This window comes from Lontra canadensis, unplaced genomic scaffold (assembly GCF_010015895.1).
Source record: "Lontra canadensis isolate GAN:19392208 unplaced genomic scaffold, GSC_riverotter_1.0 scaffold29, whole genome shotgun sequence".
NCBI lineage: Eukaryota > Metazoa > Chordata > Mammalia > Carnivora > Mustelidae > Lontra > Lontra canadensis.
The window spans coordinates 1,870,716-1,884,022 of record NW_022631023.1 but is presented as its reverse complement, the minus strand read 5'-3'; the positions used below and the strand labels follow the sequence as shown (position 1 = coordinate 1,884,022).

General features: G+C 62.9%; 1 protein-coding gene across 3 annotated transcripts in view; it reads left to right on the top strand.

The window, feature by feature from the left end:
* The window catches only part of TRPM2 (transient receptor potential cation channel subfamily M member 2), a 46,798-nt gene that overhangs the window by 15,612 nt on the left and 17,879 nt on the right, over positions 1-13,307 (top strand). For all 3 annotated transcript variants that reach the window (XM_032865207.1, XM_032865206.1, XM_032865205.1), the window contains 10 exons: positions 382-443; positions 1,224-1,424; positions 4,082-4,184; positions 7,025-7,146; positions 7,361-7,714; positions 9,906-10,043; positions 11,350-11,479; positions 11,623-11,768; positions 12,237-12,349; positions 12,845-13,058. In XM_032865207.1, the coding sequence (XP_032721098.1) occupies positions 382-443; positions 1,224-1,424; positions 4,082-4,184; positions 7,025-7,146; positions 7,361-7,714; positions 9,906-10,043; positions 11,350-11,479; positions 11,623-11,768; positions 12,237-12,349; positions 12,845-13,058 (1,583 nt within the window). The remainder of the gene's footprint in view (positions 1-381; positions 444-1,223; positions 1,425-4,081; positions 4,185-7,024; positions 7,147-7,360; positions 7,715-9,905; positions 10,044-11,349; positions 11,480-11,622; positions 11,769-12,236; positions 12,350-12,844; positions 13,059-13,307) is intronic.

The window sequence follows — 13,307 nt, the reverse complement described above, 5'->3', positions numbered from 1 at the left end:
CAGTGCGTCCCCATGTCCCCACGGCGGGCCCAGATTTGAGGCCCCATAAAAGGGCCGTGAGAGAAGCAGGCTGGTGGTGGTGGCTGGCCAGGCAGACAGCCCTCCTCCCCTCCAGCCCCAGAAGGGACACGCGGTAGGCGACGGGGCGGGGTGGGGGGCGACTCAGGCCTTGGATCTGTTCTCCTGACGTGGAGCACTCGGGCCTGACCGGCCGCTGAGGGCAGAGCGTCAGCCTTTGGAAGCTCCTGAGAGCCTTCCGCGATCTCCCATCCTGTGCACCGGCCGGGATTAGGCTGGGGCCGGTGGGAGGCAGGCGAGGGTGCCCAGGTGGGGGGCCGAGTCCCCATGTCCCCTAAATCGGGGTTCCTGGCTCCGTCCTAGGTGTGGCCATCAAGATCCCTGTCGTCTGTGTGGTGCTGGAAGGGGGGCCCGGCACCCTGCATGTGAGTACCGGCTCGGGGGTGGGGCTCTGGAGGTCAAGCTCACAGCTGGCTGGAAGGCCCGGCCAGCATCCTGCAGGGCCCCTAGGAAGGGCGGGCCAGGAGAAAGGGAGGGGCGCGTGGCAGGGCCCTTCCTGGCGTGGTGGGAAGGTCAGCTTCGAGGAGGAGCCCTGCAGGGGAAGGGCGTTATGGCTTCGGCCCTGGGTGTCCAGCCAGGAAGAGGGGCCCCAGGAGGGAGCGGGATGGCCCCTGGCTTCTAAGAGCCCCAGAAGGGTTCTCGAAGGGGTTGCCCTCAGGCTCTGCCCTGGCCCCATGGGACTACAGCTAAGTGTAAGGCAGGCTCCCATGGAGAAAACAGACCATGGCGTCTGCCTGGCCCTGCTGGGGGACCACTGGCTGACTTCACAGATAGCACCTAGACCTGCCTCGTCAGCCCAGGGGATGTCCTTCCCGTGGGGGGTCTGAGGCCCTTCCTGAAGCCTATCTCGCTTTCGGTGTCTGGGGTCTGCCTGGAGGGGTCCTGGTCTCATGCTGGGCCTGTCCGAGGGACAGGTCAGGCGGCACAGTCTCCCGCAACACAGATCGATGGGTCAAAACGTCGTGGGGGTTCTGTTTCGGGGGTCACGGTCCACCCGAGCAGCGGGCCTGGCGGGTCTGTCAGGACGAGCGGCCTTGCCCCTCCGGGCAGGGGAATGCTCCCAAACCCCGCGTTTTCAGTACACTTCACGGGAGCCCCTTAGCCCTGGCCGCGAGCCACGGCACTAGAGAAGTCCTGCCTTGCAGACCATCTACAACGCCATCACCACCGGCACGCCCTGTGTGGTCATGGAGGGCTCGGGCCGCGTGGCCGACGTCGTCGCCCAGCTGGCCGGCCTGCCCATACCCGAGGTCACCACCTCCAGGGTTCAGGAGAAGCTCAGCCTGTACTTCCAGGAGACGTTTGAGACCCTCAGTGAGGGCAGGATTGTCGAGTGGACCAAAAAGGTCAGCCGTCCTGCCGGGGGAGGGCTTGGCCTGAGCCTCTTGGCCCTCGAGGCTCAGGCCGGGCTGGGGAGCGGCGGGCGATGACAGTGCGGCTGTTCCGGAAGAGAGGCCGGCTGGGTTCGGGGGCGGGAGGCCGCTGCTTTAGGCAGGGCAGGGGCAGAGGAGTAGGGAGTCGAGATCCAGGCCACAGGGGCGCTGCCAGGTGACAGCCACGCGCACAAGGGTCTGGCACAGCCTGCAAGCCTGGCGAGTTCCCGCCTCCCCTGACCCGGGGCAGATGAACGGAGGCGTGAGAGGGCCCGCAGGGCAGGGGCGTGGGTGAGGGGCTCTGGGGTACGGTGCGGCACCTGGAAGGGGCTTCATGGGCACCCCTCAGCTAGAGGCATCGGCAGGAGGGGCCCCTCCTGGGGAACCTGCGGGTGCGGAGAGCAGGGAGCCTTCCAGGCCACCCCCCTCCGGTCTTCAGGACCAGGTGGTCACAGCGGTGACGGTGACACGATTGTCCTGCATTTCAGGAGTTTTGCCCTTAAATGCAGTGACTTTGTCCTTTTATGCCCAAGGTGGCAGGTGACTTGTTCCCATATGGGGATGACTCTGCAAGGGCCCCTCAGAGGGGGTCCCCACAGGCGGCCGGGGTGCAGTGGGGGCCGGCATGGGGGGTGTGGCTGCATCGGCCCTCGCTGACGCCCGCAGCCCTGGCCAGCTCAGGGGACTCCTCTGGCTCCCAGGGTCACGTGGCCCCTGCCGTCCCCGCTGCTCTCTGAACCCGGGGCTCCGGGCCCACCTGTGAGGCCCCCTGACCTCTGTTTCACAGCCGGTTCCTGGTTGGGGGTGGGGGCTCTCGGACCCTTGGCTTCCCCAACCAGCAGCTCTGTGAACAGCCAGCCAGCTTGTGAAAACGCCTGCACGTCGGAGGTGTCATGTGTCCGACGGGCGTTTCTCAGGGCAAGTGTGTAGACCAGCTTAGCTCGTCCCATGGTGTCCAATCGCAAGCCGCGCGGACCGCGTGCCCTGCAGGGACCCAGGGACGCCGTGGTCGGCCAAGTGGAGGGGCATGCGAGCCTGGGGAGGCCTTGGGCCCTGGCAGGGGCAGCAGGGCTCGCTCTCGAGGGGACAGACATGGTTTTTCGGGGTCTCTGTGGGCGGCACAGTGACCTCGTTCTCGTGGACGTGTCCTGCGGTCTCTGAGCAACCGCGTCCGATCCCGAGGTTGCCTGAGACATTTTGCCCTGAGCACGGCTCCGCCTGCAAAGACGCCGAGATCCGGCGGTGAGCATCGGCTCGGCTCCTGATGGCCGGGGGCCCTGGGCAGGCGCGCCCTGGGGCCTTTTCCGAGTCAGTTTATAAATTATTCAGGCAATTCTTAGAACTGGTCCTCACCCGGTGCTGTCAGCAGGTGCCTGCTTCCATCCGCTCTCCGTTACTGACTCAAAGCCCTAGAAACGGTCTCGTACGAGTCCGTCTCAAGCCTCGCCGTCCACTGTCATTCTCGTTCTGGGGGACGGGGGCCCCCAGCTAGGGTCACGATCCGACATCAACAAACCTCAGAGTGTTGGTCTACACCGCAGGTGGCGGCAGGAGGGAATACGGGGCCTTGCTCGCCGCTGCTGCCGCTGGTGGGCCCGGACATCTGCCACGGGGCTGGGCTCGTGCGGGGGGCTTGCTGCGACGCCAGAGAGCTGTGTGTCAACAGGAAATTGTTGGCTCTCTCTGAGCGCTGCTTCTCTTGTCCTGAAAAATGGACAATTATTGCTTAAGCCCAGAGGACACCGTGGTCGGCGCTGTGGCCACACACCTGAGCTCCAACGCTGGGAGCTACTCTCACTCCGACCCAGGGCTGCGGGGAACGCAGGAGATGTTATTTCGGCGGGCGGGGGGTGCTGGGGAGGAGGATGGCAGGGGGAAGTATTTTGGAGTCGATGAGAAAGGTGGCCTGAGGGACGGGGAAGGTTGGGGTCTTAGAGGAGGTGGTGGGAGGAGGGAGGCCACCCTGGAGGTGGGCGGTGCGGCCAGGCTGGGGGCAGAGGCAGGGGTGGGGGGAGGCGAGGCTGGGCGAGGCCGGCTGGGGGGCTGGGGAGAGAGGTGGGCAGCTAGGCCAGATGTGCTTGTGAAAGGCCCACCCTGGCCTCTGGGTGCACAGAGCGGGCTGGCAGGCTCAGAGGTGACAGATGGAGGGGCGGAGGGATGTAGTAGGTGGCTGGACATACGGACGGGTAGGTAGGTAGGACGGACGGACGGGTGGGTACGTGGACAGGCCGGTAGGTGGGTGGGGGCTGACTGGATGGCTGGGTGGGCGGGCAGGCAGGTAGGCAGGTGAGGAGGGCGGGGCCCCAGCAGGAGGAGGGTTGGGGGGGGGGTCTCAGCGTCAGTGCTGTTGGGCCTTTGGCAGACAGTCTCGGGTTGGGGTGAAACTCCGGAGCCCTGGGGGTGTTTCCACGGGTGCCCTCTCGGGAACGGTGCCTGTTCAGTCCTTACGTGTCTTCACCTTCACCGTCTGGGCCGCGGGGAGGCGAGGCGCTGTGCCCAGGCCGTCCCCACAGGCTGGACTCACGCCGGGGCTCGGCCGCGGCCTGGGGTCTCGATTCTGCAGGTGACCCGTGAGGAGGCGGGGGGCCTGCTTGTCCCCCCAGAGCCCACCCGGGCCATGTTTGTTGCAGATTCAAGACATCGTCCGGAGGCGACAGCTGCTGACCATCTTCCGGGAAGGCAAGGACGGCCAGCAGGACGTGGACGTGGCCATCCTGCAGGCCTTACTGAAAGGTGAGGGTCAGGCAAGGGGGGCGAGAGGGGGAAGCGGAAGGAGGGGGGCTCGGGACCCCGAGTTTGCACAAGCCGAAGAACTGGGCCCTGGTCAGACGTGCTGGTCAGAGGGCAGCTGGCAGTGGACGGCGCTGTGGTCCGCCTCACTCTCCTGCCTGGCAGGGGGAGGGGTGCCTGCTGCTGGTATTGGGGGTCCGGGCCCCTTTCTGCTGTTTCTCTGTTTCACTGGGACCCGAGGGCGGCCACACTGAGGTGCCCCCATGGTCGTCCCAGCTGCACACACGATTCCGGGTGTCGGGAGGCCTGCTCCTGCTGCCCACGAGTCCTCGCATGCAGGAGGGACGCCCCCCCGTCCCAAAGTTCCTGCCCACGGCAGCCAAGCTTCCCCCACTCCCCTCCTGGAGGAGCGCAGATACCCCCGTCCCTCCCGGGGGCTCTGATGGGTCTGTAGGCGTCCGGCTGTTCTGTCTGCGGGCCGCTGGTCACCCTCGAGGGATGCGAGCCGGGTGGCGGGGCCGGAAGCTCTGGGGGGGGTGTCTCCGACCCGGGATTTGCTCCGCGCTCTCCTCCTGACCTGAAACCTCGCAGAACCAGCGAGATGGTTAAAACCAGGACCGGGGCTCCCGTTGGACGACCTCCGGCCAGGGAGGCAGAGGAGCGGGAGGAGCTGGTTGAGTAGGTCAGAGTCCCGCGGAGGACGGCCGTGCGGCAGAGCAGGAGCTGGGACGCCGCTGTGGGCCCCGCGGGCCCCGCCGGCAAGGACATGGGCCACTGGGGAGCCGGTGCGAATGTCTGCATGACGACAGGGGCTTGATGGTCTCACCTCGTGCCGCCCGACCCTTCTGTTCACAGACGGGGCCGTGAGGGCGGCTGTCCCCTCCTGCCTTCTGTGAAGTGGCCTAAGGAGCAAGAAGACGGGCACCCAGCTGCCCGCGTCTGGTCAAATCCCCTCGAAGGCGGGGACAGGGGTTCCCGGGGCCCTGAGCGTGGCCATCGTGCACAGCGCTAGAGAGGGAAGGACCCCTGCCCATAGGGGAGGTGGACCCCAACGTCTGCTCTCCGAGTGTGCTCCCGGGACATCCAGCGCTACAAATCGTGGTTTTTCTGGGGTGCGTGCCGAGCAGGAAGGGCAGCCCGGAGCCTCAGGGGCGTTGGGAGTTCTATTTCTTGATCCCAGTGGTGGTTACACGCGGGTGTAGACGTCAGCCAGAGTCACTGAGCGGCACAGTTAAGGCTGTGAAGCTGAGGCGGGCGTCAGGGAGAGCTTGTTGCCGTCAGCGCCGTGCGGTCCAGCCGCCGTGGACGGTGCCTCCCATGTCCCATCCCGGGGGAGAGCGGGTCCTGGGAGGGTATTTGTTCTGGAAGCAACAGGCTGTGGTTGGTTGTGACTGGCTGCTCAGGAGAAAGGCCGTGGGACGGTGGGAGACGGGACTCTCTCTGTTATGGGAGCACATACGAAAAAATAGAAACACATGGACACACATACACGGTTTTTCAGGGACAACCCTTTAAACATCACCTTCCTTGAAGTGCGGCTTGTACACAGTCACCGTCCCCCATCCTGAGTTGACCGTGATGTGCACTAGGACAGGTCTGCCTCCCGCGCACCCACCCAATCCGGCACGGGACACTTCCCCCCACCCCCCGAAAGCTCCCTGTGCCTCCACGGGCCCGGGGCAACCCTTTCTCTGCGTCTGTCCTAGACGGGCCTTCCCGGTGCCAGAGCCTCACGTAAACAGAACCATGCCCACCGCTCCCCCGGGTCTCCCTTCTCCGGTTCAGGGCGACGTTCTGGAGCTCTCTCTGCGTTGTCGCCTGTCTCGGAACTCGGTTCCTTCCTGCCGCGAGTGTCCTTGCCGCCAGGTGTCCCGCTTGGGGGCCACGGGGCTCGCAGGCCGCCTCCAGTGTGAGGCTATTGTTCGTAAAGCTGCCGTTTGCCCTTGTTTCTCTGGGGACCACGTCTAGGAGTGGGCTTTCTGGTTGTTTATGGTAAGCGTATGTCAAACTTGATAAGAAACCACCAAACTGTTTTCCAACAAGATCGCCGCACTTCTCCCCTCGCCCGGGTGCCCGCGGGGCCAGCAGCTAGGCGTCCTCGCCACCCCTCACACAGCCCGCGGTCTGGGGGCACGTGACAGCTCGGGGTGGTTTGAGTTTGCTTCTCCCCGACGGCCGCCGGCGTCCGGGCTTGCTGGCCGCGCACGTGTCATCCTGGCGACAGGCCTCTCAGGTCTTCTGTCCGCTCTATTTGGTTGTTGGTCGTCTCATCGTTGCGTCGCGGGAGTTCTTGGTGTACTCGGGTACAGATCCTGTGCCAATACTCGCCCTGGGGTGTGTTGGGTCCTGGCCCCCTTCCCTAGTTCCTTCACAGTGTCTTCGGAGAGCAGAAGGCTCGGGTTTTACCGGAGCCCAGTCGGTCCGTTCTGTCCCGTCTGGCTCATGCTCTCCACACCCGCACCCCTGCTTCACACGGCAGCAACTTGGGCTCAGCCTTCCTGACCCCGTCTCCACGCCGTTCCTCGCACTGGCTTCTGTGTCTTCTGTGCAAAAAGGGTCAAGTTCCTGTTTCCTTCCCCAAATCACCACCCAGGCTCTAGGGCGTAAAGCCAGCGAGGGGAGCAGGAACTTGCCGGCAGAACGCCCGTGGCGAGAGCCTGGCCAAGCTCCGGTTCTGCATCCAAGGCGGAAAGGGAGCGGACGCGTGGGCAGGGGCACCGCAAACGCTCCTGCGGAAACGCCTGCCTGTCCGACGCGGTGCCTTCTTCCGGGGGCCGAGGGGCTTGACCAGGCGGGGGCAGGGGTGAGCCAGGGCGATGCCCCAAACCGCCTTTTACCTGCAGCCTCTCGGAGCCACGACTACTTTGGCCACGAGAACTGGGACCAGCAGCTGAAGTTGGCCGTGGCATGGAACCGCGTGGACATCGCCCGGAGCGAGATCTTCTCCGGCGAGCGGCAGTGGAAGGTAGGGCCCCTGCGCAGCCCTGTGGTGGGCCTTACTGGCCGGCAAGAGCGGGGACAGGCCCCGGAGGGGGCCCTCTGTCCACCCCAGCCCTGGTCCTGGTGGAGAGCGCTCCGGGCCGCTTCCTCCCTTCCCGAGTCAGGGACCGCAGCGCTCCGGTTCCAGCGGCCCCGCGAGGGGGTGTGCGCGGGGTGCGCCCCACGGCGCTCTCTCTCAGCCCTCAGAGCTGTACCCCGTGATGACGGCGGCCCTCATCTCCAACAAGCCCGAGTTCGTGAAGCTCTTCCTGGAGAACGGCGTGCGGCTGAAGGAGTTCGTCACGTGGGACACCCTGCTCTCCCTGTACCAGCACCTGGACCCCTCCTGCCTGTTCCACAGCAAGCTGCAGAAGGTGCTGGCTGAGGATCCCGAGCTGCCGGCCGGCGGGCCCACCGTCCCCCGCGTGCAGATGCACCACGTGGCCCAGGTGCTCCGGGAGCTGCTGGGGGCCTTCACGCAGCCGCTGTACCCCCGGCCTCGGCCCGGCGACCGGCCCCGGCTCCTGCTCCCGGTGCCCAACATGAAGCTCAGCGTGCGTGCTGGTGACCCCCTCCCGCCGCCCCCCCACCCCACCCCGCCGCTGGGCCCGGGTGCTGGGCCGCTGCTAGGTCCTTAGCGCTTCTGTTTTAAGAAACGATCTCTTATTTCCATTGGAAAAGAAACGTGCTCCCCATCTTGGTCTGTCAGGGCCGCCATCCCAAAATACCGTAGACCGGGGGCTTAGACAGCATTTGGTCTCCCACAGTCCAGAGGCTGAAGCTCACAGTCGAGGCGTCAGCGGGCTTGGGGCCTGCTGGGGCCTCCCTCCCGGGCTTGAGGACGGCCGCCTTCTTGCCATGTCCGCGTGTGGTCTTCGTTTGGTGGACGGGCGGAGAAATACAGAGAGCAATGGTGGACACCATCTTCTCTTCTTCCAGGGACACCGGTCCTATGAAATCAGGGCCACAGTCACCTCCTTAGATGCCCCGTCTCCAAACACAGTCACTCTAGGAGGCGGGGCCTCAACATACAAAATCTGGGGACACGTCTCAGTCCATGCTTCTCCCTTTCTAGAAATCTCAAACAGTACAAAAGGTAATATGGGGGAAGTGGTCCCTCTCGTGCCTCGGACCCCCAGTCCTGGCCACCATGTGGTCAGGCCAACAGGATTCCACCACAGCACTGTCAGGATGCCCAGCGTGTGCACTGCAGCACAGGAGAAGTCGTTTTCTAGTCTCTGTCCGTATTGGATGGGAATCCTGCAGCATCTCAGTGCTAAGTGGGAGGCCGGGTTTGCACTCACGTTACCGAATATCCTCCTCTCTGGTTCTTCAGGCTTCTACAAATGAAGCCCAAGCACTGAGTTTTATCAGTTTTATCAGTTTTGTCAGGTGCCTTTTGAGAACTGGAATGGCTCTTCTTCGTTAAACTATGAATTTGCTGAATTATTTCAATAGATTTCCTGATGGCAAAACATACTTATTCTTGTTTTGATCTTAAGTTGATCGCGGGTGACGTGTGTTTAGTATGACGCTGGGTTATGTTGCCAATATTTTCATGGTTTTTGCACCAGAATGTCTGCGCCTTGGAAGGTAGTTTTATTTTGGGGGCATTTTTGTCAGGTTCTGGTACCAGCTTTATGTGATCCTTGTGAAAACCACTGGGAAACCTTCCTTATTTCTTTGCTCTGGAGCCATTTATGTGGCTGGAGTTCACTGTTCTTATGAGCTCAAGAAGCTCTCCTATGAGTCCATCAGGGCTCAGGGCCTTTTTGGGTAGTAGCTCTGAGAATTTCCTCAGTTTCTTTTCTGATAATTTCTCAGTTTAGGTTTTCTGTGTGTTCTATGACCAGAGTTGGTTTTTATATCTAGCAGAAAATTAGCCACTTCATTCAGGTTTTCAGATTCATCCGTTGTCTCAGGTGGGCTCCGTCTGAGCTCTGGGAGAAAGGGGTTGTGCCTGGGCTTTGCATATTCATTCACCACTCGCTCTTTGAGATTCTGGTGTATTTAAGATGCCCTTTATGACGGTCCAAGCTGGAAGCTCATACTTAGACACGTCGGTAATTTATTTAGTTTACCAACTAATCACTTTTAACATAAAGACAAGCCTTCAGGAAATTTCTAAAATTTCTTTAAAAAAGCGGAATTTTGTGTGTCACGTGGGGAATGTGTTCTCACTTCTGGTTATGTTTTCCGGACCGTCTGAGTAGGTGTTTACGGTTGGATGAGCTAGGAGGCTGGATTCCCATGTCACTGCGTAAGCTGAGTCTGGGGGGAGGTGCCCTCCGGCTCACATGTGACCCTTGTCTGTTCGGCTTTTTCTCGGTGGCCTTCTCTGCAGGAGACACTGTGTAGATGCCCTTGAGAAACTCACAGCCGTGACTCTCTAACAGACTCTGTGCTAGAAGTTGACTTCCCAGAAAGGCTTTGATGCCGTCAGAAAAGTCTCAGGAAACTCGCGGTGCCTGGTGTGTGAAGAAGAGGCTAGGCCAGGAGTTAGCTGGGCATTCCACTTTCCGAATGTTTCCACGCGTCTCCAGAGGGAGGGTTTTAAATCTCTGGTGTGCAGGAAATCGATCTAAGGTGGTGTTGAAACTGCAGGTTGCTGGCCTCAGCCTCCAGGGACAGTGGTTCTGGGAAGGTGTGGACCTGGGCTCAGGGCTGCACCCTCAGCAGGCCCACCCGGGGTGACCGACAGTACTGGGGGCCTAGGAGAGGTTCTGAATGTTCGCTGCTCTCCAGATGCAGGGAGTGAGCCTCCGGTCCCTCCACAAGCGCTCATCAGGACATGTGGCCTTCACCATGGACCCGGTCCGTGATCTTCTCATTTGGGCCATCGTCCAGAGTCGTCGGGAGCTGGCAGAAATCATCTGGGCCCAGGTAACTAGGCCCGTTTCTCAAGAAGCATGGCTGCGTGTGGACCAGCGACAGGGCTCCGGCCAGGGAGTGTGTCCAGAAAGCCCAGGGCCAACAGCAAGTAGAGGAAAGTGCAGCTTTGGAGGGAGGGCGGGGGTGCCCATGACCATGGAAGGGACCCAGGGTGCATAGTGTTGGAGGACAGAGAGCCGGGCTCAGGCAGGAAAAGAAATTTAGGGAGGTGTGTTGCCTCCTGTCCTTCTGTCCAGGGCGGAGGCTGTGTGTGTGGGCACAGCTCGGAGCAGCCACCTGCCATGGCCCACACGGTGGGTGGGGGTTGGTGGGTCACCTGTGCCGTGGCCAGCCTGCTCTGTGGCGACTCTGCAGAAGGTGATATCCCTGGGGGGCTGCATCTCCTTTCACTGACCGTCAGGGATGTCGACAGAGTCTGTGACTCAGATGGAGAATGAGCCCCGTGTGAGCCTGCCCTGGGCCCCTCTGTGGGTTGCCTGGGGACATCGGCCCTCAGCTCCCTTATCACTAGGCCGTGGGCAGCTTCATGGTCGTGATGGGGGACAGGCCATACCCAAGGCCCCCACATATGGCTCTCCTTTACTTCCAGCAGATTCTCTTCTTACAGGGAAATTAAAGTGTAATTTTTTCTCCGAGAGGTCCCCTACGTCTCAGCATTGGCATTTCCAAATTGCTTTTGTGGAATTGGCCCTTCCCCAGTGTCACCAGTGTCTACCCTCTCTGTGGTCCTGGGAGGCTTGTCTTCTCCCAAGGCTCATGGTGGGTCAGCGGCAGAGCTGGGCCTGCCTGTGGCCTCGGGTGTGCTCTGTGGGTCTCAGTGCGCGGGGGGATTTCCAGGATCCGCCACCAGCCGCTTGTCTTAGACCAGACAGTGCCTCTGGGCTGTGCTTGGAGAGCCTCCCTTGACATGTTCTCGGCATCCCTGGTGCCTGGGACAGGCAGAGCCACTGAGGCTGGGTGCCCAGAGCCTGAAGGAGACTCGCGTGGACCTGGTCCTGTTTCTGCCCTTTAGCCCTGGGCCTGGGGTTGACCAGATGCCCAGGCCGTGCTGGGATTTGTGCCGTCAGGGCCGTGCTCTGGGTGGGCAAGCAGACCCCTCCCCCTGGCCAGTGTGGGAGACTGGACCTCCAGCTCAGGCCCACCTACTGATTTGGGGGGGGCCCAAGTGGTTTATATGGACAGGGGCACGACAAGTAATCACCTAGTGGCCCATGCCGTCTCCTCGCCCCCAGGCAGTGTGTCTGGGGCTCCTGGGCTGGACTGTCTGGGTTCTCATGGTGGCTTCCCCGGTGCCCAGAGCCAGGACTGCATTGCGGCGGCCTTGGCCTGCAGCAAGTTGTTGAAGGAGATGTCCAAGGAGGAGGAGGACACGGACAGCCTGGAGGAGATGCTGGCGCTGGCCGACGAGTTTGAACACAGAGCCATCGGTGAGTTTACAGGCGCTGGCCTGAGCCCGGCTCCTCACACGCTGCCCCGGTGTCCTCGTCCTCGGTCCTGTCCAGACCGTGGCATCTGGAGGAGCCAGTCCCTGACGCCGTTCCGGGCCAGACATGGATCTTCCTTCTGCCAGGGGTGTTCACCGAGTGCCACCGGAAGGACGAGGAAAGGGCACAGAAACTGCTCACCCGTGTGTCAGAGGCCTGGGGGAGGACCACCTGCCTGCAGCTGGCCCTGGAGGCCAAGGACATGAAGTTCGTGTCTCACGGAGGCATCCAGGTGACCCTCTGAGGCTCGCTTCTGGGAGGAGCTGTGGGTGCTGACGCGGCCTCCTGGTCACCTACCGGCACTCGGGTCCTAGTGCTGTGGCCCCCTGGCGGCCCGGGGACAAGGCCTGGCCCTTGATCCTGCGCTCCCCTCCCGTTTTGCCCGTCAGGAAACTGATGCTAAGAGAGAGGGGTGGTGGGTGGTGAAGGCTCAGCCCCACAGGGGTGTTCCTACCTGGGAGCCCGCAGACCTCCGGGTGGCCCCAGCCCATACCCCGGGGAAAGGCCGGCCGGGCCTGGAGCCTCTTCCTCAGCCGCGGAAGACGGGCTCTGCCTGCACTGCCCACCACGTGGTGCGGCGGGGCTCAGAGCACTGTGCTGGGGACCACGCAGGCACTCCGCACAGAGCAGACACGCACGGCCCGCAGGGGTGCGGCACAGGCAGTGCCCGCTCTTCTGAAGCTGCCTCCACTGTCCCCAGGCTTTTCTAACCAAGGTGTGGTGGGGCCAGCTCTGTGTGGACAACGGGCTCTGGCGGGTGATCCTGTGTATGCTGGCCTTCCCGCTGCTCTGCACCAGCTTCGTCTCCTTCAGGTACCCCCCTGGCTGCTGGGCTGCAGGGCCCGCAGACCTTCCTTCCCGATGTGCTTGCAGGGGGCAAGTCGCATCTGTCCCGATGGCTGCCCCCGGGTCCTAGGACGGTAGAGAGGCGTGCGGGCGGGAGGCCGAGGGAGGGTCCCCCCTTATGGGAAGCACCCACGTGCCCTGATCAGCCCCCTGCCCTGAGCACCTGCCCTGCGCTGAGCGCCCACCGGAGCCCAGCGTCTCATTTCCATCCTAGCGACACCAGAGCCAAAGGGCTCTTTCAGGGCCCTCCCTTCCATGGCGCTATCTGGGGGAGCCGTCTACGTGCTGCATAGGCAGGGTCAGTGGGCTGCCTGGACGCAGGATATGTCCCTGAGCTTCTGTCCCTGCCATGTGACGTGAGCACAGGAGCACGCTGGCCCCACTCCTCGGGGGAGGCAGAGGTCCTTGGGGCTCTCAGGCCCCCGCAGCCTTGCCGTCTGCCCCCCGGCCTCTGCCCTGCAGGGAGAAGAAGCTGCAGGCCGGGAGGGGCATGCTCCGGTTCCGCGCCTTCTTCAGCGCTCCCGTGGTCATCTTCCACCTCAACATCCTGTCCTACTTCGCCTTCCTGTGCCTCTTTGCCTACGTGCTCATGGTGGACTTCCAGCCCGCACCCTCGTGGTGCGAGTGCCTCATCTACTTCTGGCTCTTCTCTCTGGTGTGTGAGGAGCTGCGACAGGTGTGTCCGGCTGGCCCCCTTCTCCACTTCCCCACATCCCCAACCCACAGGGACCGTCCTCTGGTCCCCACCCCCAGCTGGGAGCGCCTGGCCCCGGGACCCGCAGCCGGGTCACTTTTGTGGGTGGGCTCACAGCAGGCTCACCAGGCACCCAGACACCGCTGCCAGGGCCTGGGGCAGCCTCAGAGCTCCTGGGAGGCGGGTGCAGAGGGAGGTGCAGAGGGAGGTGCGAGAGGCAGGTGCGGAGGC